The 27,961-nt window shown below is 46.4% G+C and overlaps 1 protein-coding gene across 1 annotated transcript; it reads right to left on the bottom strand.

Moving 5' to 3' along the window:
* Positions 1–23: 23 nt before the first annotated feature.
* Positions 24–27,878, bottom strand: Nfe2l3 (NFE2 like bZIP transcription factor 3). Its single transcript, NM_001305047.1, has 4 exons — positions 27,179–27,878; positions 6,937–7,113; positions 1,675–1,758; positions 24–1,451 (listed from the first exon to the last, which is right to left on the bottom strand). Exons 1-4 carry the CDS (start codon positions 27,686–27,688, stop codon positions 279–281), a joined length of 1,944 nt encoding a protein of 647 aa, NP_001291976.1. The 5' UTR covers positions 27,689–27,878; the 3' UTR covers positions 24–278.
* Between the last annotated feature and the right edge of the window lie 83 nt (positions 27,879–27,961).

Genomic DNA, 27,961 nt, shown 5'->3' with positions numbered 1-27,961 from the left:
CACAAGTTAAATATTAAGAAAAAGTTACAATTTTAAGCCACAAGCGTCTTTTTTTTTTTTTTTCAGGTGACCACCTTATTAAGAGGTGGCTGTAGTTCTTGGAGATTACTTCACATAGGTTTTTATGAATCATGTAGGAATGGTACATGAAAATGTGTGGGTTCTCCCAACTTGACAGGAGCAAAACCTTGACTTCTAAACATCAGAATTGAATGATTCAAGTAGCAGTACTTTAAAAATCTTAATACAGTTTGTGACCCTGGTCACTAAAGCTATATTCAGTTTCTTTCTCTCTTTACCTTTGGGACTTCCTTTTTGTGTCCTGATGAGACCAGTTCTTTGGGTACAATCAAAATAGTTCCATCATGGCTGTACTGAAGTGCATAGTGGCTTGGGTTGACTGGTCTACCTTGGTCATCTCTTAACCTATTAAGAACATTGTGGTAAAGGTCATATAGCTTCTGTCTCATTGTGTTGATAGCTTTGTTCCATTGAGTTTGCTCACTTTTAAGGGCTTCTTTCTTTGCTTGCAAGTTACATATATCATCTTCTAGATTTAAAATGATGTCTAGTTTACGTTTACGGCAGTTCTGAGCAGCAACTTTATTTTTTCCCCTTCGCCTGATATCACGGATGAGAGAAACCTGTGAGTCTGTCAGGTAGTATCTGCTTAACATGCTGTTGAAAGAGTCAACAGGCATGTGGACAATTTCATCTACAGAAAAGGGAATGTGCATAGCTTTAGCGCGCTCTTCATCACGGCTCAAGTTTCTGTCCGGGTCATCAAGACACCCACTGATTTTCTGTGACTTTCCAGTCCATGTGAAAGTTTCAGATGTGGCCTCTGGTACACCTGATTGTAAATGGTAAGTATGGTCATGAAATACTTGGTGACATTCAAGAGCCCCATGAAAGCCAGATATAGTCCTATGGTCCACATGACAATGTTTACGGGGTTCTGGGTAGCAGCCTCCTACAGCACCTAAGTTGGTCCCATCAAAAGTACAGTTAGAGTTGGTGAGAGAGGTGCTGTTGTAACTTGAGTTTAATGAGACACCAGAATCTGGTTCTTCAAAAAGTTGGGAAACTTCCAGTGGACTGAAACCTGTGGCCAATGACATTAGGTTTAATCCATCAAATATATTTGAATCAAGGTCATACAGGAGGTCTTGGCTTGTTAGGTTCCTCATTTGATTGTTAGCAAGTGGAAGAGACATTGCAGGAATGGCTTGCTGGGGACTGGTAGGAGAATTTAACTGCAGAAATGGTTCTTGTGCCTGTGAAGGTCTTGCTGATGGATCTCTTATAGATGTGTTGGAGCACAACAGCATGGCTTCATGAAGATTGACATCATGGCTTATAGCTTGGTTCAGATTTATGTTGTGTACTGAGGGATTCACACTTTCACAGACACTGCTCAGAAAAGGGGGAATGTCTTCTACTGAGATGCCCTGAAGGACAAAAACACTTATTTCAAAGGAAGTTCCATTTGTCAAATTAAGGACTCTCCACTTTGAAAGACAGCAATTTGCCAAGTACATTATAAAAATACAAAGGCTTAATTTTCATAGAAACACTTTGGAGAATCAATTGGAGGTCAATTCAAGGGTTTTTTTTTGGGGGGGGGGGTGAGGTAGGATGAGGTGGGAAATAACCAGTCAAGGTTCCTTTTACCTCTAGAGAATGTTCAGGCTGTGATGAAAGGAGCTGGAATAAGTCTTCCAGAGAGAAAGATGTATCTGACCAATGTAGATGGCTCTGTGTATAAACAAAATGTTACTGTTAGGAAACACTGAAATCTTAGTTTTAGGCTTTTTTTTTTTTTTTTTTCTTCGGAGCTGGGGATCGAACCCAGGGCCTTGCGCTTCCTAGGTAAGCGCTCTACCACTGAGCTAAATCCCCAGCCCCAGTTTTAGGCTTTTTTTGAGGGGCAACCGAGGCAAGCCTGGTCTGGAACTTGGCAATCCTACCTCAGTCTTGTGTGCTGGGAAATCTGGCATGCACCATCACATCAGGCTCCCATTTGTGACTTTTAAGGGTTTGTATTTGAAATGGACACTAACAGTCCTGGCTGTCCTGGAACTCTGTAGACCAGGCTTGTTGAGAACTCAGATCTGCCTGCCTCCATCTGCCTAGGGCTGGGATTAAAAAGATATGCTCCCCCACCACCCGTTTGAGAGTTCATTTTAGCCGAGAGCTATTTGTATGAATCTTTTAAGGATTACTATAAACCCATTTTGACCATATATCTAAGGGTTCTGACATTTAATAGATGAATACTTAGGTTTCCTATTCCTTGGCATTTTAGGTGGAAGCTTATAACCCCCTGGACATGGGTATCTCTTATCTGTCTTAAAACCTTGGTTCAAACTTTTTGATTTTAATTCTCAAATCTGAACATAAGTTCATTCTTGTACCAGTATTGTAAGCTAGCAAAGATGGAAAGGCAAGAAAGCCATCTCAGGACAAGTCTGACAACTGAGTTCAGTCCCCAGAAAGCACATCAAGGTGGAAGGTGAGAACAGACTCCACAGCAATGTCCTCACCTCCACACATGTGCCTGGCATACACTAACATCCATGCAGAGTGCACTAGGATATCAGTGAACACAGGATTCTTTTAATATGTGCTATTTATGCCATCTCCCAACTCCCTACATTCCTCTAAATGTTTTAAGTTTTTAGTAGAGAAAGAATTGGACTGATGGTATATAAACATACATTTACCTTTGTCAAATACATTGGGTTCTATGAAACATTTGGGTGTTCATAATACCATAGGCTTTCCACTTATTGATGCTAAATGAATACTTTTAGTTGGAAAATATTTTAGTGGCTTGTGGACTTTTGGGCAACTTGTCACATACAATGATGCTTCGTATTTTAGGATTACTGGTTGGAACCTTGAGACTTAAAACCTGCTTGCTTCTCAGTTGGCTGTTGAGCTCAGGAAGTTGAGGATATTCTTTGTAAACCAGGATGGGTGGTAGATCTACAGGAAATAGAGATAAGAGTAGTTCCCTTAGGGACAACAGCTCTGCTGAGGGATTAATTCAGTCCCCACTATGTTTTCTGCTCAGTCTAATGAACTAACAGTTTCATGTCAGTTCTTTTGGTCTTTCTCTTTTCGAAAAATTATCAGTGTATTAATGCTAAACTGAGGATTCTAACATTTGAAAACACTCTAGACTTCTAATTTTCTTTTTTCTTTATAAGCAGAATTTATAGTTACGGCTAGCCTGGAACTCAGATCCACCTGGCTTTGCATCTCAAGTGCTGTGATCAAAGGCATATGCCACCATACTTGGCCCTGTTTTAAGAGAGTCTATAACACCTAAGTATACAATATTGAGACATTTGGTTTCATAGAAGTTGGCTATTTGTCCCTGTTACATAAAGCCAGGCATAGTAGTGCTTGCTTGTAATCCCACCACTGGGGAGTTAAAGGCAGAAAGACTTTAAAAAGGCCAGACCCAGGGTGCAAATAGCAAGGTTCCGTCTCAGTAAAATCATAGAAACAATTGTTGGCTGGAATGTAGCTCAGTAAAGTGCTTGCCTAGTGTAAGTCCCAGATTAGGTCCCCAGCACTACCTACATAAACTAGGTGTGGTGACGCAGGCTTGTAATCCTAGCACGTGGGGAGTGCAGTCAAGAGTACCAGCAGTTTAATCTTGGTTACATAGCAAAAGAAAGGCCAGCCTTGGCTACCTGAGACCCTGTCTGGAGACAGTAAAAAGTTGCACTTCTTTTTTTTTTTTTTTTTTTTTTTGGTTCTTTTTTTTTTTTTTCTTCGGAGCTGGGGACTGAACCCAGGGCCTTGCGCTTCATAGGTAAGCGCTCTACCACTGAGCTAAATCCCCAGCCCCAAAGTTGCACTTCTTGGTGGGTTAGTGCCTAGGAAGGTTTTTTTTGTTTTTGTTTTGTTTTTTTAAAGTAATGAACAGCTGAGTTATTTCTAGAAACACTGAAAGGGTACTTTCAGTTCATTTTATGTTGGGAAATGTGAAACTGGAGTTTTAAAATTCCCTTTTTCTAATTTTATAAAGTAGTTCCATTTTAGATTGAGACTTTGAAAATGTGGAAAGGAGTCAGTCATTTAATAGAGCTATCTTTTAACATGTGAAGTCTCTCAGGCTTTTCTTTCCTTAAGTGAGAAGAGCTGGTCTTCAGGTCACAATCTGTCACAATCTACACAAGTGTGCACATTATCTGCCTGCACTCTAAGCCTGGGCCACATTTCTTTTCCAAAGAAAGCATCTGGAAAACTGACTCAATGATCTGACGCTTTTGTTTCCTTGCTAAGAAGTACACCAAAACTCCAGACATTGCTGGAGACTGGTTGCTTTTGCAGAGGACCCAGGTTCAAGTCCCAGCCTGCATATATATGGTGGCTTTAAAATTCAGTTTTAGGGGATCTGATGCCCTCTTATGACCCTCATAGGCATCAGGCATGTACATGGTGCAGAGACATAGGTAGGCAAAGCACCCATACATAGAATATTTGTTTTGTTTTGTTTTATTTTAAAGCCAGAGCTTTTATTTTAAAAAAAAAAAAAAAAGCCAGGGCTATTCTGAGGAATACTGCTAATATGGGGGCTGAAGAGGATCACAACCTCACAAGTTTGAGACTAGCTTAATAAGCAACACAGCACCTCAAGGAGAACAAGGGTACAATTTGTAATATGTAGTGACTCAGGCCAAGGACAGGAGCCTGGTAAGGCATGGCAGGGAACTGATAGCACATGCCTATAATCCCAGCACTTAGCTGATGGAGGTAGGAGGATTAGGAATGTAAGATATGTTTTGGACAATTTGGGCTATGTAAGACCAAGAAAGTGCCTGCTTTGGGTGTTTAATGTTCCTACATATTGAATGTTGATCCAAACTGCCGTTTTCTTACATTGTAGCTCCCCACTTTATTTAATGAGTCTAATCTAACTATGTCTAATGGTGATTTAGTTACTACAAGTAATTCAAAGAAAATGTCTTTCCTGGGAAGGCCAATGAGGGAGTAAAGAGATAGACACCAACATGGGAGGGGTAATTGTAACGAGTAGCATGAGGCAACAGAGAATCCATATGAAGTAAAGAGGAGCAGAAACTGTTTTCTTAGGTGACTGAGGCACTAGGGAAAGTGGACTAACACATCTTTGCAGTTTGAGATGGGGTCTTGCTAAGTGGCCTTGGGCTTTCTTTTCTGTCTTGCCTCCAGATTGCAGGCAACTAGGAGCCTGTACCACGGCTTCTCATTTCTTAGAGTGAAGGTTGAACCAAAAGTGGCCCAAAGGAAAGCATTTTTTTTCTTTTTCTTTTTTTCGGAGCTGCGGACTGAACCCAGGGCCTTGCGTTTGCTAGGCAAGCGCTCTACCACTGAGCTAAATCCCCAAACCCAGGAAAGCATTAATAAATTTGTTGAATGTTCCCTGCAGTGAGCAAGTGTTCAGAGCCATATGGTAGATTGCCGTTAAATGGTTTAAGACAACTACCTGGAAAGGGGAGGACAAGCTACTGAACATTCAGGCCCTAAAATGACCATTTGGGGCCAAGAGCCAAGTACCCTAGCTTTGGAGGGAATGGGTCCCCAGAGAACCAACCAAATATGCCTTAAGTACTGCCTATAAACATTCAACAGTTTGTGTACATCCCACCAGTCAGTGAGCACTGTACCTGCTGGAAGCAGGCAAATTCTCCCTTCCCAGCTCTTCCTACCCTTTGCCTCCCCCAGTGGAGGAGGGATAGTTACTGTTAGCTCTCAGAACAGCCATTGCTTGCCCACCTGTGTCAGAACTAACCTGTGACTAACAGATAAAGCCTTTCGAGATCTATTAAATTAGACCACTAGCTTCCACCAACCAAAAAGCTTAAAGAGCATCTGGGTGGACCTATAGAAAAGCTCTCTCCCCACCTCACTGCCTCTCTGGTGTACCCACCAATGTATTTTAAACTTCTCTGTATGTAAAAACCTTCATGAAACTGCTTCCTCGTTGAACATGGAACCTAAATCTGTGTTCCTGGACCACAGCCACTCAGAGATGACTCCAGAGTAACTGTCTTACTCTTAGGATGAGTAGCCAGCAGCTTTGCAAAGCCAGTTCCTGGGTGTAACGTTTCATGGTGATGAGGGTTGTCTAAGGCCCAGCTCCTCATCCTCTAAGAGGTTTCTAGACTGAGACCCGGATTCCATCTCCCAGAGGAAGTGCTGCGGCTGGTCACAGTGAAAACAACCGCTAGGACAGGGATGCCTTGTGCAGGTAAAAGTGTGTCTATGAACCACCAGTTTCATCTGGAGCACCTCTGTGCCAAACTTACAGCTAATGGGGTTTAGTCAAACCTAGGGTATGACCTACATGAAACAGGGGAAGCACTGACTGCAAGAAGAATCCATGCCTTCAACCTGGGTCCCGGGGTTCACCCTGTTCAGTCAAAAGAAGTGCAGGAAGATGCCCTCCAGGAGCCTGGCCCTGACCTCTTAGGTGAGGTCGGAGGTAGGAAACAGGCATCAGTGATTTGGCCTGACCCACTAGCAGACTGAAGACTTGGATCTGAGCTTTAGTGGAAATCGAGAGAGAGATTTGTCAGGTTGTTCCTTTGATCTCTTAGAGCTGTTCAGGCTAATCTGGATGGCAGCTGGCTTTTTTTTTTTTTTTTTTTTTTTTTTTTCTCCTTGTCTTGGCAGACACGAATTCCAAAACTGTTAGTAAGTTCTGTCTTTAACTGGAGAAAATAATTCTATGGGTTAATTGCTTTATAAGCTCAATTACCCCTACACACACACACACACACACACACACACACACACACACACACACACACTTTTAAATGTGTTTTCTTGTGTCAGCTTTGTTAACGGCAGTGCATACTTGCACACAGAGTTCACTAACAACACCAAGTCTTTTGGAGAGGCCAGTGGCCAGTCTGGAACCTTCTCACAGCTTACCTCATTCCTAGCCTCAACAATCTTCTCGGCTTCCCAGGCAGATGCGCCCGTCATTTTGTTTTCCTCTCTCTTCCTCTGCTGTCGTGACGTTGCCTGGGCTGACACCCCTTCCTCATTTTCTTTCTGCTGGGAACTGTGGTCCACAGCTTCGCTCTTTTCACTTAGCACCTCAGTCTCCTGTAAGAAGCACCCCAAACTGTGCTAAGCAGAAAGCCATTATCAACACACATGCAACTCTTTAGAACGGTACTGTGCTTATTGTTGGGTGAAACCCACAATTGCTATCAGCTGAGGCTGGTGCTTCATTATTTCACTCCCAAAGAAGCATTTAATTCTGAAACAAAGGTCAGTTTTATAACCCGCCCTTCCTATGCACTCCTGAGACAACTAATATGTATAACTGAAATTATATATATTTATAAAGCTCCTGAAGTAAAACTATTAACAAATTATACTAAAATTGGAAATCAATATTCCCAGGAATATCCAGGAAGTGGTATTTTAAAAATTATGGACCTTGTTCTCTATGAAAGGCAGATGGGGTGGAGACAGGTTGGGAAAGGGTTTGACTCACTTTATGAACCAAATGTGTATTCCTTTTACAATCAAAAAAACTTGGTTTTTATTTGGCTCAGATATTTCAGTTTCACTTATTTACCCAGAAGACCCTGCTTTTAATTTACTTAATCTAAGAATTTTTTAAAAAATGTTATTTACATTGGTGTTCTGCCTCTATGTGTGTCTGTGTAAGGGTGTCCAGTCCCCTGCAACTGGAATTACAGTCATGAAACTGCCATCTATCTGGGTGCTGAGGTCTCAGCCTGAGTCCTCTGGAAGAGCAGCCAGTGCTCTTAACCACTGAGTCATCTCTCCGGCCCCCAAGCAGGTTTTTCAATGGTGAGAGACTCTTCTAATGGGACAAGGGAGCAAGCACCATCTACTGACACTTTCAGCTGTGAGACCAAAAGGCACATTTTGCTCAACTGTAACATCACTCAAACATCTGCGTTCGATTTCTTTTTCATTTTGAAACACAGGTTGTGCTCTGTAGTCTGGAACTCAGGCTGGCCCTCAGACTTGTTGCAACTGTCTTGCTCCAGCCTTCGCCCTCAGCATTGGGAGCACAGACATGAGGCTTCCCCCACCCTTCCGCTCCCTCCTTCTCTCCTTTCCTTTTTAAAGACAAGATCTCTTTGTGTGGCTTCATCTGGTCTAGAACTTGTGACCCTCTTGTTTACCCTGCAGAGTGCTGGGATTGCAGGTACCTGCCACCCCTCCAGGGTGGATTTCTAATCTATAGGACCATGATGCTAACAGGACTAACTCAAGGGTCCAACACACAGAAACATCAACAAAATGATGGGGAGTGGTGTGTGTGTGTGTGTGTGTGTGTGTGTGTGTGTGTGTGTGTGTGTGTGTGTATGTATGTAGGTAGCAGGACAGAAAGCCAGCCCTAGGTGACCCCTTGGTTTTCTTGGCTTCTCTACCTGTCAAGCCGTACCTCGCTCTAGGGTGCTCTGTGGTGCTCTGCTTTTCTCCCTATGAGCAAGCTTTCTCAGGACACCGATGATCCCATACATTCTTCCTCTCTGTGACTGGTTGTTCCTGTTCCCACCTATGGACAATCCCTATTTGCCACCTACTGGGGGCTGGTGCCTTCTAGCTACAGAACCTCCCCTCGGTCCCACATCCCTCCTTTAGATGCTATCCTATTATTCTGCCCACTTTTATGGGAACATTCTCTAAGAATGATCATCTGCGCTCAGTGTGTTCTCTCTCACAGTCTCGGGAGGAGTTTTGTTCCTGGCACACCAAACAGTTTGCCAGGGTCTTCAAAATCTAAAGGCTCTGCATCCTTATTATATCGAACCCGGTCAACCAATTGACTTAGTTATTATTGCCTCCTTCTGGAAACAGTTTTCCGAATCTGGCATCTAAGCACCCCATCTCTTTCTTAGAAGTCTTACCAGAGACTTCAAAGTTGCTGATTTCTCATCCTCAGATCTCTAAACTGAGCAATGTCCCAAGTCTCTGTCCTCAGATTCACTCTCCCTTCAAATATTATCATCCCACTTTTTTTCTTAGCTCTCCCTGATATAGTAAAGATTCATTTATTTTTTTATTTTATGTGTATGGGTGTCTTGTCTGCATGTAAGTCTGTATACCTCATGTGTGCCTGGTGTTGATGGAAGTCCATAGAGGGTATTGGATTCTCCTGGGGCTGGAGTTACAGGTAGTTACCACGTGGGCAGTGGGAATCAAACAGGTTGTTTGGAAACTCAGCCAGCACTCTTCCTTTGTTTGTTTTTTAGACAGGGTTTCTCTTGGCTGTCCTGAAACTCCCTCTGTAGACCAGGCTGGTCTCAAACTCAAGAGATCCCACTGCCTCTGCCTCTTGAGTTCTGGGATTAAAGGTGTGTGCCCCATCCACCTGTGAGCCAGTGCTCTCAACCACTGAGCCATCTCCAGCCCTTCTCCCCCCGCCCCTCTCTTAAAAGCATGGGCAGATAGGTTTTATTTTCACAATGCTGTTCTTAACAAGAAAATAAAGACTTTACTATTTACCTCAGATGCATGGTAGCTTGTCAGTCAGACCCTACTGAGGAGGCTTTTGGCCATGTCTGGGCCTTTTGAGTGGGAGAATCCTGGTGAGCAGCAGCCACAGAACCAATGGGATCCATTAAGTTAATAGGGCGCTGCTGTTCTACTTTGGGGCTTTAACACTGGAAATCCTTCCTGACAATGTCCTCGAAACAGCTCGGTGCTATACCCTTGCCCCATTTCTTATCTCAACACCCCAAACCATGACAAAACTAACATGGATATGAGGTAAGTTAAAAATACAGTTCCTGGCAAAAGTGGGAAAATTGGTGTCACTAGGACACCAGGCATGTCAACAGTGACAGCTCAAAAGGGTGCTCCTGACCGTGGAGAAGATGGCCGTGTGAAAACATAGCATTTGGGGTAATCACAGCAGGAAGCTAAACTGCTTCAGCTTGTCTGCCACAAACCCTACCTCGTGTGCAAAGGGCTCTGCATCCACCACGCCAAGGCTGGTTAAAGACACTAATGGGGAGAGTGCAGTTTGGATGCATTGTCCTTCCACACCGAGTGACTGACATCGGCTAAGGATGTGGTACCGAGGCAGCAGGCCTCCATTTTACATCTCATTTTCTGTCCTTGCTTGGCCCAGAGGATCTTCACACGATGGCGGAGGTGCTTGTCCTCACGCAGCTTCTTCTGCCACTGCCGCAGCGACTGAATCTCAAGGGTCACAGCGAACCAGATAGGCTCTCCAGAAGGCCTGGATCCCGACTGCTGCTACTTCTATCAGTAGCAGGGAAAGAGGGATCGGAGGCTGCGGGTGGTCCTTGAGCCATTCCTCCACAAATGGAATGGAGAAGAATTCTGTGAATGACTCCCCTGCCCTCTCTGGATTCTGGCTGGTCACACAATCATGTTGATTGACCCCGTCTCTATAGTTTTAAAAAGCGCCTTAAGCCAATTGTGATGGTTTGAATATGCTCGGTCCAGGGAGTGGCACTCTTGAAGTAAGTGTGGCCCTGCTGGAGTAGGTGCGTCACTGTGGGTTGGGTGATGAGACTTCTTCACCCTAGCTGCTTGGAAGTCAGTCTTCCACTAGCAGCAGCCTTCAGATGACGATGTAGAATTCTCAGCTCCTCCTGCACCATGCCTGCCTGGATGCTGCCATGCTCCCACCTTGATGATAATGGACTGAACCTCTGAACCTGTAAGCCAGCCCCAATTAAATGTTATCCTTATAGGACTTGCATTGGTCATGGTGTCTGTTCACAGCAGTAAAACCCTAACTTAAGACGCCAATACTTAACCATTTTTTTCTGTACCATTTAGCAACAAACTATATTTATTTGTTTGCCCCACTAGAATGGTAAGATATTCTCTCTCTCTCTCTCTCTCTCTCTCTCTCTCTCTCTCTCTCTCTCCACATGTACATTCATACAGAAGCCAGAGGAAGGCATTGGGTGTTTTGTTCCTTATTATTCTCTGCTTTATTTCCTCTCACTGAACTGGAACTAGGCTGGCAGTATCAACCAAGCCCCCAAATTCCTCCTGTCTCTGCTCCCCACAGCACTGGGTCATAGGTGCCCAGTGGCTGTGCCCACATTTTTACATGGAAATTTGAATTCAAGTTTTCATGCTTGTAGGACAAGCACACCCCAACTCCCCACCACCAAGATAGACTCTCTCTGTAAAACATTGGCTAGCATTTGCTGTCCTGGAACTCATTTTCTAGATCAGGCTGGCTTTAAACTCAAGCAGCCTGCTTATGTCTCCCAAATGCTGGGATTAAATTAAAGATGTGGGCCACCACTGCCCTGCAAAGACAAGCACTCTTACTAAGTCATCTCCCCAGCTCCCAAATGGTAGTTTCTTTTCTTTTCCTTGTTTTACTTATTTTCATCCATCTATCTATCCATCTATCCATCATCCATCTATCTATCTATCTATCTATCTATCTATCTATCTATCTATCTATCTATCTATCTATCTATCTATCTATCTATCTATCTATCTATTTCTTTATCCGAGACAGAGTCTCTTCTCTAAATAGCCCTGGCTGTCTTGGAACTCATTTTGTAGACTAGGCTGACTTTAAACTCACAGAGACCCACCTGCTTCTACCTCCTGAGTGCTGGGACTACAGGTGAGGGAGCCACCAGGCCTGGCACAAAACAGTGGTTTCCTGAAGGCAGTGACTCTAAATCCTGTCTACTCCAGAGCCTGCCACATATTGCTCTTTAGCAAATATCTGTTGAGGCCAAATCTTAGACACAAAATCCTTAGACTTTGTCAGGAATCCTTTTGGATTATTCATGCTTGTAACCACAGGGCTGTCTGCTCTGGATGTGCTGGGGGAGGAGGAGGCTGACCGCCAGTCACTCTACTGCTCCTCTTCTGTTCAGGCAAGGCTTCTTTGGTTAACCCTAATGCTAGATTCTCAACAAAGCTGATTTTGTTTATAAAACTGTTGTGGTTGGGCAGAACTTCTAAAATCTGCAATGTGTGAGGTAATTCAATACACAAGAACACCCACACAAATATGCAAACAGAAGTACATGCCTATGCCATCATACAGGCTAGATCAAGCCTAAAGAAACAGAGAAGTCTGGGAAGTCTCTCTCTCTCTCTCTCTCTCTCTCTCTCTCTCTCTCTCTCTGTGTGTGTGTGTGTGTGTGTGTGTGTGTGTGCGCGCGTGCGCGCGTGCGTGTTGCAGGGGAGGGAGGGGAACTTTCAGAGTGTTATGGGCTGGTAACAAATGTATGTGAGATGTTCTGGAAAACTCAGAGAAGGGGGCCGAAGAGACGGCTCAGCAGTTAAGAGCACTGACTGCCCTTCCAGAGGTCCTGAGTTCAAATCCCAGCAACCACATAGTGGCTCACAACTATCTATAATGGGATTCAATGCCCAAAGCAACTGTGTACTCATATATGTAAAATAAATAAATCTTGAAAATAAAAACCTTCAGGAAAGGACTTAAGTTACAGATTAGCATTGCAAGAGGCCAACAGTTGGTTAAAAGGACTTTCATGTGGGGATGGAGAGATGGTTCCCTCTGAAGTTAAGAGCACCGGCTGCATACTTCCAGAAGACCATCCACATGGGGGCTCTCAACCATCTACAATTCCTGGGGCTCCTAACCCTCTTCTGACCTCCAGGGGTACACACACTTGGTATAGACTTACATGCAGGCAAACTTGGTATATTGACACTGATACACAGAAGGGGAGCAGGCATAATGGCACACAACTTTAATTCTATCACTGGGGAGGCTGAGGCAGGAGGATTTCTAAAGTTCAAGGCCAATCTGGAATACATACCAAGCTCCAGGTTAGCCAAGGCCACTAAGTGACATCCTATCTCAACCTCCACTCCTTCCCACCTCAAAAAGGGGGTGGGGTGTCTGTCATGTAACAGTGGATCCCAAGTCACTGAATAAAGAGCTAAACAAAAGGACAAGTATAAAATGACCAAATGAGTGGGGATGCTAAATATAATGCACAGACATTTAAATAGCCCCAGAGTGTCATTCTACAGATTCCTTGTTAATTACAAAAGAGTAGCACTACAGGGGAAGCCTGGCAGATGCTGTGTTAAGCAACGGCCAAATCTGCTGCAGTAATCCAGACATGGAAACCATGCCTCCTGCTAGGAAGGAAACAATACCAATGGTGGGTTTTATGTCAAAAATCATCTCAAACTATGAGGAGGAGCCAGAATAAAGGTGACTGACACTGTGTGATGAGTTGATGCTTCTGGGGCACAGATTCTGAACACAGACAGGAAGACAGTGGTCCTAGATTCACAATAAATTTCCTTACTTTGGTAACTGGTTACAGAAAAAAAAATCACTCCTAGGAAACACACAATGTATCCAATATTAAGCAATTCAATGGCTTTAAATGTGTCACAACATAAAGGAATTACATATTTATATTAATATTACATTTATGTTATATATTATATATTTATACATGTGGATAGTTACTAGGGTCAAGGGGGAAAACATAAAATCTGGGCAAAGGACATTACTCAATAATAATCTTGCTTAAAAGTTACTTTTGAGATTTTTAGTTCATGTGTACAAGTGTTTTACCTGTACATAGGTCTGTGCACCATGTGTGTGAAATGCCCACAGGGGCCAGAAGAGGCCATTGGATACCTTGGCACTTTATAGATGGTTGTGAGTCAGCATGTAGGAGGAGCTGGGAACTGAACCCAGGCCCTCTGAGAGAGCAGCCTGTGCCACTGAGGCCTCTCTCCAACCCCACACCAACCCTGCCTCCCTTTTTGGAGACAGGGTCTCGCTATGTAAATGCCTGGCTGTCCCAGAATTTGCTATGTAGACTGGGCTGGCCTTGAACCCACAGAGATCCACATCTACCTCTTTAGTGCTGGAATTAAAAGAATACACCATCACACTCAGCTCTTGTACTTTTTTTTTTTCTTTTTTTTTTTTTTTTGGAGCTGGGGACGAACCCAGGGCCTTGTGCTTGCTAGGCAAGCGCTCTACCACTGAGCTAAATCCCCAACCCCAGCTCTTGCACTTTTTAAAGTTTGAAATTATATTCATGTTTATTATTTACATTTAGGTTATGTTTTGAGGTGAACGGTCACCCTGAAAGGCCTATATGGCAAAATGACCTTGGCAAAGCAGGGCTTCTCTCATCACAGTGTCCGGGAATCTAAGAGTGTTTTGGGAGGAGGTGGCGGGTCTGCAGCAGTGATGCTCCAAGGTGGCTCGAACACGAAGTACCCACTCGAGCCTCTAAGGGGCTGGTGGCCTTCACTGCTGCTTTAGAGGGGAAGCCAAGTGACATTTGGAAGAGTAAACGAGAGGTGACAACCGATAATTATGTCACTAGACAGGTCGTCCTTTCAAGGTTTGGTTATGGGAAGGGATGGAGACATGGATCAAGACAGTTCTTTTCGTTCTATAGATGAGAGATGCTAGGGCAGAGGCAGGAGGATTGCCACAAATTCCAGGCCAGCCTGGAGTACCTACTGAAGCTTAATCTCAAAACTGTTACCATCAAAAGAGGAGAAAGAAAATGACCTCTACAAGATAACAACAGGGGCGGAGAGATCCGCCTGATGTTAGGAAGGGCGCTTGCTGCTCTTGCAGACAAACCTTGTTTGATCGTTCTCATCCACATGGTGGCTCACAACCATCCGTAACGCCATACCTTTTCTGTGTACGTGCACACATGGTGCATGTGTGTAATGTGTATGGACACATATACACAGGCAAAACACTCATACATATAAAATAAAGCAAAGAGTTTATAAAGAGTTAAAAAAAAAACCAGAACATCTGCATAGATAAGTAAATAATCTCGCTGATCTCACTATTGTAGCACAAGCAAGACTTGAACTCATGGCCCCTTTGCCTCTAGATCCCAAATGCTGGGCTACAGGTGTGTGCCACCACACCCAGCGACTATGTCAGATCTGGAAGGCAGACAGAAACGTCTTGACTGATGTCCACCAGGGCTAGGAATGCTTCCACTTGCACAAGAGATAGCACTTGAAACACTCACAGGCCTTGTCTCAGAAGATACTTGTGTATTTATTTACCCAGCTCATTGCTGGCAGCAGATAGGAAGCAAAGTGGAACGGGGATCCTAAGACGGGATGAAGACAGGCGGGATTACCCTGGGTTAGTGGGACACACATAGAGATGTAGGCCACCCCCCACAAGGAAGGACTAGGAAGAGAGCTAGCAGTCTCATTTCTATTTACAGTCAGGCAATGCTGTCCAGTCACCCTCATCCTATGACTGAGAAGGTGAAAGTGGGAAGAGGCAGGACCATAATGGCTCAAGTGTAGAACAGCTCTGATACACCTTGCTTCTGAGTGCCCTTTTTAAGATATACACATTAAACTTGGTCTCAAACTCTGTTTTCCAGACAACACAACTTGGGATAGCTGGCGATTCTGCCTCTGGGCCTGAGGGGAGGAGGCACAGATGGGCAGAGTATCCACCATTACAGTATTTGTAGTTACAGAGTGAAAAGAGCCAGCTGCCTCTATGATATAGTTTGTACAGCTCTCAAAGTCCAAAGTGGGGTAGTCCTGGGAGGTTTAGCCACAAGCTGAGCGAGAGAAAGGAGATGCCCCGAACTAGCAGCTGTGTAACCTCGGACCCTTAGTTTCCTGAACTCTGAAATGAGGGACTGATATGGAATTTGCATTTGAAGTAGTTGGGGGAAATGTCCCTTCATACATTTCAAGACACATGGATCACTCCTTTCTACAGCTCCTGTGTCTGGAGACTTGCTAATCTTGCTAACCGCTGTCAATACCTCAACTGGAATTTCAGAAGAAAGCCATGCCAGACACCCTCATGGGCAGCATGACCATCTCTGCACCCTCATTTCCAGACTCTCTGCACGTGCTGGCTCCCAGCTGAGGCAAACCAATGTCTTCTAAGACATGCTTCTGTGCAGGAGGTCTGTGGCCTATGCTCTCACAGCACAGGCAAGGGAAATGTATCATTAAGTTACTTTTATTTGTGTGTAGGTATGTCTTACCCTAGTGGTCTGGAACCTCACTACAAAATAAAAAATAAAGGTTCCATGTGTGTCCTAGGAAGTCAGCATAAATATGAGTGTGTGCGCGCTCGCACATGTGAGTGCGCGTGTGTGTGAGTGCATGCGTGTTTGTCTGTAGCTCTTTACGTGGTTTTCAGGACTGGTACTTGCAGGAAGGCCTGCCCAATCATGTCCCACTTTCATTCTGGACAATGAACCATTGAGCCTGGTTGGACCTTCTGATCAGCCTGTCTGCAAAGGCTCATGGTTTTCTCTACGGTGCCTAGACCGTCTTGTTGGGCCTTTTCTTTCCTAGTAGGATGCTGCCTGCTCACCTCTGTCTTCCAGACAAGGAGCAGTCTGTGGAGGGAAGGCTTTCTATATCAGTGAAGAGAAGGGGGAGAGGAAGAGATATGCAAAGCTGGGCTTTTCTTCATGCAGTTTTCTTTGGTTCTCTTGCTAAGTCTCTGAAGACCCTGTGTGCTGGCAACTTTGACTTACTCCATTATACTGGGTTCTGAGGAATGGGTGGAGCTCCTGCCGGCCACGCCCTGTGCGAGCAGTTGGAGCTGGCCTAGCTCCAACTTTCATTTCCTCACCTGGCGGAGGAGTGATGAGACCTGCTTTGACTTTTAGGGTTGGGTGAACCTTCAAAGACAAAGAACAGAGCACTGTCTATGTGGGCTGACATCAGAGGGAGCAGAGAATCCTGAGGCTTGTCTCTAGGCTGGAGGCAACCTGGAGTCATATGGCCTGAGAGAACCAAGGAGCCGGATAAAGACAGCCTGTGTCCTGTTTGGCCTGGATGGTTTTTAATCGCAGTTTACAATAATTACAGCTCATACCTACTGAGCTTTCACTGTGGGGCCCATGACTATCACCTCATTGAAGCCACTTAGCATCCTGGCAAGGCATGTACTGTTAACATTCCTTTCAGAGGATTGGAAACTGAGGCACAGAGGTTAGATAAAGAGCCTGTCACATAGGAGTGAATGACAAGATTTGCATTTGGCTCTGGGCATTTCCATTTCACAGCCAGGTAGAAGCTTGGTACTAATTCTATCTTTCTTTCATTAATTCTTTCTTTCTTTTTTTTAGATTTATTTATTTAGTATATGTAAGTACATTGTAGCTGTCTTCAGACACACCAGAAGAGGGCATCAGATCTCATTACAGATGGCTGTGAGCCACCATGTGGTTGCTGGGATTTGAACTCAGGACCTCTGGAAGAGCAGCCAGTGCTCTTAACCACTGAGCCAACTCTTCAGTCCACTCTCTCTCTTTTTTTTTTAATTTTGGCTTTTGAGACAGGGTTTCTCTGTGTTGTTCTGGCTGTCCTGAAACCCTTTCTGTAGACCAGGCTGGCCTTGAATTCTGCCTGCCTTTCCCTCTGGAGTGCTGGGATTAAAGCTGTGGGCCACCACTGCCCAGCTGGGTACTGCTTCTTTTTTTTTTTTTTTTTTTTTGGTTCTTTTTTTCGGAGCTGGGGACCGAACCCAGGGCCTTGCGCTTCCTAGGTAAGTGCTCTACCACTGAGCTAAATCCCCAGCCCCTGGGTACTGCTTCTTAAAGACCCTCCGGATCCACGTATGTCCCTGAAACTCATCCTTGTTAAGCCGGTGTACAAACGAGTACACATGAGGAACTACAAATGAGTCAGGACCCTCTGTGAAACAGACCTGCTGGATGGTGGGAAAGAGGTTTGTTTTCCTGAGCTTCATTTTCTCCCCTTGGAACATAAGTTAGAAAGTTTCAGCAGTAAAACGGGAAGCATGCAAATCCACTTCTGAAGGCCCTGGGGGAGGCGGTGAGCCAGCTAGACAGCAGCTGGCATCCCCTAGGTAGTCGAAGCTAAGACACAGGGCCCCGTCCAAATTCACTATGGCTAACTACTGGAAGTCCAGTACAAAAACCAAAACAAACCAGAATCAAAAACCAAAACACAGGCCAACTTTTAAATAGGAACCTTAATGTTCAAGACACGAGGACATGAGCCCCAAGCCCCAGGATCATTTAAATGGAGCCATCACTCTCAGATGCAGCCCCTTCTCCAGGCTGAAGTTTATTGGGAATGTGCATGTGTGTGTGTGTGTTCGTTCCTTTATTGTCTATTTAATGTGAGTTTATTCCAACTATTTTGGCCAAATGGCCCCACTAATCCTCAAAATGCCAGATCTCCTGTAGCCCAGGCTGGCCTTAAACTCCTGTTCCTCCTATCTCTACTTCCTGAGTGCTGGAATTACGGGCATGAAGTATTACACTTTGTTTGGTGCTGGTGATGAACCCAGGGCTTCCTGCGTACTAGGCATGGACTCTGCCAGCCCTCAGTTATTCCTTGATCACAGTTTTGGTAGATGTGAACTCTTAGCTAGTCACTATGTTAAATGGAGGAACCTGGTTAACTTGTGTCCCAATCATGACATAAGATGCTTAAGAAAGTTTCCTCCTGCTCTGATAATTTCCATTAAAAAAAAAAAAGACATTTAAGCCGGAGGTAGTGGCACACCCCAGCATTTGAGAGGCAGAGGCAGGTAGGTCTCTGTGAGTTTGAGGCCAGCCTGGTCTACAAACAGAGTTCTAAGACAGCCAGGGCTGTTACATAGAGGAACCCTGTCTCCAGGGGCTAGAGAGATGGCTCACTGGTTAAGAGCACTGGCTGCTCTTCCTTAGGACCTGAGTTCAATTCCCAGCGCTCAAATGACAACTCACAACTGTCTGTAACTCCTGTTCCAGTGGCTCTGACTCCCTCACACATGCAGGCAAAGCATAAAATAATAATAGTAATAAAGACTGTAATGTGAAACCCTGTCTTGAAGAACAAAACAAAAATGACTACTTAATATTGGTGTGTGGGTGGGTGTGAGTGCATGTGGAAGTCAGGGGACTTGTCACCTTCAGGAATTGGTTCTTTCCTTTCACCATGAGGGTCCCAGGGACTGAACTCAGATGCTCTTGTCTGATGGCGGGGGTCTTTCCCCACAGCGCCATCTTACTGTTCCTCCTCATCACTAGTATTTATTTATGTGCAAGCTGCTCCTCATCCCCCAGTCCATTCCAGTGTCGTCCAGCCAAATGTTACCTAGAATGTGGGACATCAAAGGGTTTTGGGGAAACTGAGTTTCAACTTGAAAACACCTGCTTGGTCAGCTGATGCACTATTCCTGACCCTCACTCTCTTCTGTCCCCCTCTTTCGTAAAAACAGTTCCTTGACTGTCCTATATAATGTTAGCAATCACATTCCATGGCCAGGCTGATCTCTGCGCCAACAGCACAGTTCCCACAGCAAGAGTTCTCCAATAGGAAAGGAAGGAGTCCGTTCATGCTGAAGTAGACTCTGTATGGCGACAGGCTTCAGCAGTCTCCAGGAGAGGATGAGATCTCCTGGGGATTGGACATGGAACTCAGAGTGTCTGTCAATACACAGGGACCAAGCAGAGCCTTTAACATGTCCCTTATCCCTCACAAGAATGCTCCAAAAGGACATTAATATGCTCTTCTCACCAATTTGGAAAGCCATGTTTGCAGAGGGCCCAGGAAGAGCTGGGGCTGAAGTGATTTTTACTTGTCAAGGTGTCCATGGACTCAACTAACTGAACAGGCTATATGCTCTGTGGAATTGACGATGTCAGTATACAAACTGACTCTAAGTATGTTCAGTAATTGAGAAGCCACATCCAGTCAATTGGCCTCTGATGAGCTGTCCTACTGTCCCACTGTCTGGATTTGCCAGTTCCTACAACTGTGTTGGCCAGCTCCTTGATTTGTCTGAGTGTGTGTGTTTATTCATTCACACTCTGTGCTTTCTGTTTTCCTCACAACAATGCCTGACTGTGAAGACAGGAAGCCAGTTCTAGCCCCTGGAGGCTTCCCAAGGCACAACCACATTGTGCCAGCCACCACCCGCAACACTCAACCTCAACAACCGGGGCACACGCCTCCGCCACCTCCTGCTGCCCAGCGGTGTATGTGCTTTCCCAGATCCTTCACAGCTGCGTTTGAGGGGCCGTTCCCACACAAGGCCGCCCTGGATGTGAGCAGCCTATTTCTCCCTCTGAAGTTCCCAAGTTGGTGGGAGGCACGGCTAACCCCGTGTTTAGGAACCGTAACCAGTTCTACTCCAGACGAGGCCATAAAGTCACTCTATCAGTTTAGGCAGTCCCAAATCTCACCACCTGACCCAATTATAGGGACAACTAGAAAGTCTAGTCTTCAGGGACGCAGTCCACTCCAGTAGTTGGGTACAAAATGGTCAAGATTTCAGAGCTGACCTACTTTCTCCTTGGTGATCTGGCCTTGAAGGACCCCAAACTGTCACAGCCATGGCAGCCACAAAGTGCAAACCCCAGCAGAGTGACCCCGCAGATCCTCAGTTGCCACACTGCAGCCTCGGCAGTTCAAAGCAGAGGGTGTTCTGTGTGGGCTCGGGGGAAGGGGAGGTGTTTTGTGGATGGCTGGCAGTTGAGCCAGCCTGAGGATTTCACCGTGAAGGACATGAGAGGAATGAAAGGCTGGCATTCTGGGCAAAGATATGGGAGGCAAATGTGATCCTGGGTTGTCTGGGGAAGACAGGGAAAGGAAGTTTGGGCTGGAAAGTAGGTCAGAGGCAATAGTTCAGCATGCTGTTAGTCCAGCAAGGCCAGCGGGTGTCACAGTGGCCACACCTGGGGACCCTTGAATGACAACTTATGGAACTAGAAGGCAACGAGAAGCTGGTGGAGCCTCCTCAACGGAAGTGGGTGAGCACTGGCAGCAGAACTACGTGGGGGAACTCTGGAGCCCTGACTGGATGATTGATAGTGGCGAACACGAAGGAAGGAACGTAGCTTACCATCTCAGCCCAGCTTGACCGGCACCGTGTCATTTACGCTCCCCAATGAGCCTGTTAGCACCCATCCTCCAGGAAAGAGAACTCCAGATTCACAGAGGAGGAAAGTGGGTGGCAGGTTGCACAGGTAATGGAGACAACCCAGTCGTCTTGACTCGGTGCCAGTACCCTGATTCCTAGACGAATTTACCCCGAATCTTGAGTCCTATATATTGGATTCCTACTACATGAGCTAAGCAGGAAGATAGAAAGGGGAATAACTCAGCAAATAAGGAGGGAGATTTCTCTGAGAACAAACAGACAATGACAAAAGCAAGCCGCAATGAGGATGACAATAGCATAAGGAAGTTCTCAGCAGGACCTATCAGGTGCTGCCACAAACACCTTCAAGCACTGACTCCATTTCTAACGGCTGCAGTAGAAGCAAGTACAGCAGACAGAAGGGTGATAGGACAGACCGTGTCCTCTAAAATGCCCATGAAGTTCGAACCCCTAAGCCCTAAGAATGTAGCCGTATTAGGAAACCCGGTCGTTGCAAATACAATTAGGTAGAAAGAGAGTCTGGTGGGTCCTAGGTGACTGCCCTTTTTGTAGAAAGAAGACATGCAGGGTGGAAGCACATGAAGCGGAAGGCAGAGGGTGGGGAGCAGAAGCCACAGAATGCCAACAACTCCAGCAAACCACCAAAACACAGGTTCTCCTATCAGTCCCTGGAAGGAATCAATCAGCTGACACCTCGCCTTGGACTTCTTGTCTCCCAGTTTGTGGATCTTTTTTTTTTGTTGTTGTTCTTTTTTTCGGAGCTGGGGACCGAACCCAGGGCCTTGCGCTTCTTAGGTAAGCGCTCTACCACTGAGCTAAATCCCCAGCCCCCAGTTTGTGGATCTTAATACAATGATCTAATGACCTATGCCATTCTTCCCCACCTAAGGAGCCAGAGTCTACCCTTACAATGTCCACTAAGAGCAAAGGGAAAGCCACTGTGAAAGCGCACCACCATGAACAGAGGCCATGTCTGCACCACAGCTTATCGAAAACCAAGTGTGTGTTTCCCACCTCCGACCAACTGCTCACGTGTTAGGAGATAACTTTGATTTTGAAATGGAAACAAAATTTACTTCGACGATCAGTGATGGTCTTTCTCTCCCTTTCACTCTTTGGATTAAACATGGACTCTAGTGATTCTGTGACCTGAAGGAACCATCCTAAAGGAAGTCGGGATGTTTGGTAGGATCGCTCACACAGCAGAGCACTGCTGTCACACGAGATGAAGTCACAGATGACCACAAGCTAACTCAGCTCCCTATAGCTCTTTGAAATGCTGACATATATTCATCTCCACAAAAACTGTTACTGCTATTATTCCCTTTGATGTGTATGGGTATCTGATAGTGACATGCATGGGTACATGTATGCACACCCCGACTTTAGGTGTCTGATAGTGACGTACATGGGTACATGTATGTCTGCACACCCCGACTTCAGTTGGTGCCTGCAGATCCTCTGGAAACGGCGTTACAGATGGTTGTTAGCCACCATGTGACTGCCAGGATCCAAACCTGGGTCCTCTTTAAGGGCAGTGAATGTATGCAGTGCCCTCGGAGGCAACAAGAGGGGGTTAGATTCACCTGGAACTGAAATAGAAGACAGTTGTAAGCCACCATGCGGGTGCTGGGAATGGAACTAGGGCCCTCTGGAAGGGCAGTTAAGTGCTCTTAACTCCCGCGCCATCTCTCCTGCCACCGTAGCTCTATTTTTTTTTTTTTTTGGTTCTTTTTTTTTCGGAGCTGGGGACCGAACCCAGGGTCTTGCGCTTCCTAGGTAAGCGCTCTACCACTGAGCTAAATCCCCAGCCCCCGTAGCTCTATTTCTTAAGAACCCATACTTCCCTGTGCTGAGTCTGGGCTTACCAGAGAACGGCCACGGTTATGAAAAGAAGCTGTCAGTTCCGGGAATCCCAGGTCTGTTTTCATAAGTATTCGCCCCTCTAAGAAATAAAGTCAAGGGCTGGAGAGATGGCTCAGCAGTTAAGAGCTCTGACTGCTCTTCCAGAGGTCCTGAGTTCAAATCCCACCAATCACATGGTGACTCACAACCATCTGTGATGGGATCCAATGTCCTCTTCTGGTGTGTCTGAAAACGGCGACAGTGTACTTACTCATATACAGAAAATAAATAAATCTTTAAAAAAAAAAGAAATAAAATAAAAGCAGTACTTGCTTTTGATACTTTGAAAATCCCCTACTCTAAAATGTGTTTTGTAAATGTATAAAAGCTGTAAAAAGTGTACTCTAAAAGAAGAATCTTCTACTCCTCGAATGTGAGTCACTGGAACTATCTATCAAGTATCGAGTTCTCTGCCTACATTCCTACGGATCATACCATCCACTCCCCGATAAGCCATAAGCGAGCTGGGCACAGAGACAAGTCCGAAGAACAGGAAATGTTTTCAAGTGCGGAATTCAAATGTATGAGAAAGAACAGGGCCAACCCAGGCACCCCAATGGCACTTAACCCTTGTTTTCCCCTCCAGGAAAACTTCCCTCTCCCACTTTTAGTGAGATACTGGGGCTTGGAGTGAGTCACATAGCCCATAGCAGGAAGGGTCCGTTTTCCCCAGAGCCATGGTCTTCATGGTCTTCATTATGAATACACAGCCTGCTTTTCCCTTTTACATTATGAATACACAGCCTGCTTTTTCCCCTTTTATTGTGTGTACATGTGTTTTTGTTTTTGTTTGTTTGTTTGTTTTTTTAAGATTTACTTATTTTGGGCTGGAGAAATGATGGCTCAGTGATTAAGAGCACTGACTTAAGAGCTCTTCCAGAGGTCATGAGTTCAATTCCCAGCAACCACATGATGGCTCACAACCATCTGTAATGGGATCTGGTGCTCTCTTCTGATGGGTCTGAAGACAGCTACAGTGTACTCACATATGTAAAATAAATAAATCTAAAAAGAAAAAGAAAAAAAGATTTACTTATTTTTACCTAATGTGTTGAGGTGTTGTGCCTGTATGTCTGTCTGTGTCCAGGGGTCAGAACAAAGTGTCAGATCCTCTGGAACTGGAGTCATAGATGGTTGTGAGCCCATGCGAGTGCATGGACGCAAACCTGGATCCTCTGCAAGGGTAGCAAATGCTCTTAGTCACTGAGATCTCCAGCCTACAAACTGCCTTAAAAAAACCCGAGCCTGGCATGGTGACACACACCTGTAATGCCAGCACTTGAGAAGCTGGGGCAAGAGGAGTAAGAGTTCAAGGCCAGCCTGGTCAATAATTGTAGGTTGATGCTCTATGCAGGTGAGGGCCCATGATTGGACAGTAACAAAGTAAGGCAGGGACAAAGTTTTTGTAAGGTAAGAATGAAGGGAATGTAGGGAATCAAGATGGAGACAGAGAAGGACGACCCAGATCCGGGTGGACTTGAATGACCCTAGGTAGTTATGTATACTTCTTAAGGGATGGATTTCGGTAGGCAAGTTTATCTTATCTAGGTGGACGCTTTATACCCTTATCAATTGGTTGAGTTTATTGTGTGGATGCATTGTGGATTGAGAATTTAACATATAAATCTGATTGTTGGTTTAATTTGTTGAGTCTTGATTTTACTGGATAGCTGGAACCAGAGAGTTCGCAGCTAGCAGAGCCACCTGGAGAGATACTAACCAGAGATAAATTATGGTTAGTTCCATATGGCCCTCTGGTGCCAGAACTAACACTAGAGACCAGTGTGGCAAGGCGCCACGCCGAAACGGTTCATGGACTGCCTGGGTCTGAGGGTACTTGGGGGCAGTATGGAGTCGCTGAGATAAAGATACCCTGCAGTGCCATGTGGCCCAACAGTGCTGGTACTAGTGCAGGATAAAAGATTATTATTTTTTAATATTTACTGCAACAAATAATACTCAGTAAATCTAGTTGTGGTTCATGCCTGTAATCTCATACTAGAGGGGCAAGGGGAAGCCTCAAGAGCTCAAGGCCATCCTTGGCTCTATAGCAAGTTTATGACCAACTTCCTCTTAGAAAACCACCACTGCCATCACCACCAGCACCACCATCACCACCATCACCACCACCACCATCACCACCATCACCACCACCACCATCACCACCACCATCACCACCACCAACATCACCACCACCACCACCACCATCACCATCACCATCACCACCACCACCACCATCACCATCACCATCACCACCACCACCACCATCACCACCATCATCACCACCACCACCATCATCATCATCACCACCATCATCATCACCACTACCCCGCCACAACAAACCCCAATCAAACATGCCACAAACAAACAAACCCTGCACGGGAAAGCAGTTGTCTAGGGGCCAGAAGCCAGGCTGAATAAGGGACTAACTCATCCCATCCCAGATGCACATCCACAGCCCATAGTACTTAATTAATATACCTGTCTGGGAGACAGAAGACTTCCACTTCTGCCATTAACTAACATATGTATTTAGTCAAGTTTCCTGACCTCCTTGGGTTTCTTTTCCTCAAATACAAACCAGACACGCATAAGGCATTTCCACAATGGTGGCATCGGCTCCTAAAGTTCTAAAGGGCTCAGCAACCGACCAGCCTGACTGAAAAGAACCAACTCCCCACGGCTACCATGGTCTTGCAGGAGAGCGCGCGCGCGCACACACACACCACACCACACACACACACACACACACACACACACACACACACACACACACAGCTCAGCTGAGGAAGGCACTGGCCTGAGAGGTGCTGGGGGTTTGGTGGGCATGGCTTTGTTCTCTCCTCTAAGAAAGACAGACTCCTTGTCCTCCTTGTGAGGACAGAACCACTGTCTGACACAGAGGGTAAGAAGAGAAAGGGAAGAGGCGCCTAACGCCTGGATTCAGACTCTGCTGTCTGCTACCAGCCAGCTTTGCTCCCTTGCCAGGCTTTCTTAACCTCACTGTGGTTCCCAGGCCATCAGAGCTGCCCCACCCCCCCAAACCAGCCCACCAGTCTACATAGGTATCAACCAGGTAATGGTGTGAAGGAAGTCTTCAGAGAGAAAACCTATCCCCTTCAATGGCTGGATGACATTTGGCTGTGTGACAGGTGCGGTACCACCTTGTACAGAATCCATCTAGGATTTCAAAGCCACACTTTGCAGGACCAGAAAGGGTATGGAGGTAGCAGGTACCCTCCTAAAATGAGAGGTGACACTCCTCAGGTGACACCCTTCCCTCTTGGAGTTCAGATCTGTAGACTGGAAGAGGGAGTGGCTTCCTGTTCTAAACCAACAGGAGTCTACCAATGGTAGCACAGCCCTCACCCTACTAGTTCTCTTCCCCAGGAGGAGGGAGGGATCAGATCAGCCTAACAATGAATCACTAGCACCTCAGGAAAGGACCCCTCCAAGAAAGGGTGGAGGAGCCCGTCAGGCAACCACCTACACAAACAGTGGCTTTGAATAGCCGCAAACAAACCAGTTTAATTCCAATTCCCACTTTGCATAAGACCGCCTTTCACAAAAACAACCTCTTACAAACACTAGTGGACAGACAACAGTTACTGTCAAGCTCCGGGAAGGCCGGAGCCCTCTAGTTGCTGAGGTCTTTCCTGAGGTTTTAGTACACAGATCTTAGGAAACTGTTCAGGAACAAAAAGTTCAGCGGCAGGGGAGCACCGGCAATCAAAGGGAACTTGCACGTTAGAAGCAAGACTACGTGTCTTGTGTATATCAGTTAGGGATTTCACATCGTAGGGAGTATTCTCAGGCAAGGGGTTGGATGGTTAGATCACAGAGGGACCACCTCCACTGAACACCGAGGTTCCTTACTCCAAGAGCACAACAGCACATCCACAACCAGGCTACGGTTAAATTCAGGGCAAGAGCCCTGCCTTGGCTTAGGTGCTGGGTTCTTCAGAGAGATGCACATCTTCTCAGGGGCTGAGGGCTCCTTCAAATCCTCTACTCCGGAACAGGTTCCCCATCAAGGCATCGTAATGCATTCAGGGTACGGATTAAAGGCCATGGTCCAGACAGCACCCCATTCGGTCTAGCTTCCCCATTACCAAAATACCCTCCACAGCCATCAAACACAAGGAAGAGTGTTCTCTGCACGCAATGGATTTCATCCACTTTCCCTAAAATCAAATCCCCAGAACTCACTCTCTTCATTCAAAAGGAGGCGGGGCACATTTGTCCCGCAACCTACTTATAACTACCTAGACTACAGAGAAGGGAGAGCGCGGGTGTGCCCCTGCCTAGTCGTCCGGACCCTACAGCTCGGGGCCAGTCCTTTCTGCCCTGGAGGAAGGAGTAGAAGTGCCACTCGCTTGCATTCCTTTAGGTTACCTGGCTCCCGCGTCCGCCTGCATCTGGCACCTGCGCCGTCGGCTCTGCCGCCTTCTCCTCCTCCTCCTCCTCGGCGGCCAGAGGGCTGCTATGAGCTTCTCCGGGGTCCCCGCCGCCCGCGGATGCTGACTGGCCGCCGTCTCCCACGGCCGACGAGGCGGCGGTGCCGAGCAGCCCGTGGGTCCCGTCTGCGTCCCCAGTCGCCACGCTGTGCACTAGCCACGCGTCCACGAGGGTGCGAGGGATGAAGGGGACTCCGAGCGCGCGCACTTCGTGCAGCAGCCGGCCTTTGGCAGGTAGCAGGGGGGTGCGTCCCCAGCCTTCTGAGGCCGAGAAGGGGTTAGAAGCCGAAGCGGGGCGGGTGGGGAAGAATGGGAGCAGCTCTTCCCAAAGTGCGGCGACCGGCGGCAGCAGGCAGAGGTCCAGGTCCACACGGAGTCCCACCAAGCTCAACAGAAGCCTGAGGTGCAGGAGGCCGCCGCTAGCCCACCACGGCTTCGGGAGCTTCATCTCCCACGGTGCGCCTGAGATGCCTGTGTCAACCCGGCCCGGCCCTACAGCCGCCCGGGTGGCACCAGCCGGGAAGACAAAGGACCAGGGCGTACAAGGGGCCGTTGCAGCCTCACCCCAGCCAGGCACAAAGGCGCTCCCTCGGCTGCCCACACAGTGTCTGGAGCTGCCGGGGACCCAGATAGGAAGAGAAGACACCTGCAACTCCCAGCTCTCAGGGCCCGCCCCATTGCCTGGCAACGCCCCACAATTAAACCCCGCCCTCATTCAAGC

The sequence above is a fragment of the Rattus norvegicus genome, chromosome 4 (assembly GCF_036323735.1).
Source record: "Rattus norvegicus strain BN/NHsdMcwi chromosome 4, GRCr8, whole genome shotgun sequence".
NCBI classification, from domain to species: Eukaryota; Metazoa; Chordata; class Mammalia; order Rodentia; family Muridae; genus Rattus; species Rattus norvegicus.
This window is presented reverse-complemented; position numbering and strand designations above follow the sequence as displayed.

Excerpts from the sequence above, each read along its gene's own strand:
- Nfe2l3 (NM_001305047.1), bottom strand. The coding sequence starts at position 27,688 with ATGAAGCTCCCGAAGCCGTGGTGGGCTAGCGGCGGCCTCCTGCACCTC. Across the intron at positions 7,114-27,178 it reads CAGGCGGACGCGGGAGCCAG|GAGACTGAGGTGCTAAGTGA; the intron begins GTAACCTAAAGG and ends TGCTTCTTACAG. Across the intron at positions 1,452-1,674 it reads AGCCTGAACATTCTCTAGAG|GGCATCTCAGTAGAAGACAT; the intron begins GTAAAAGGAACC and ends TTTGTCCTTCAG.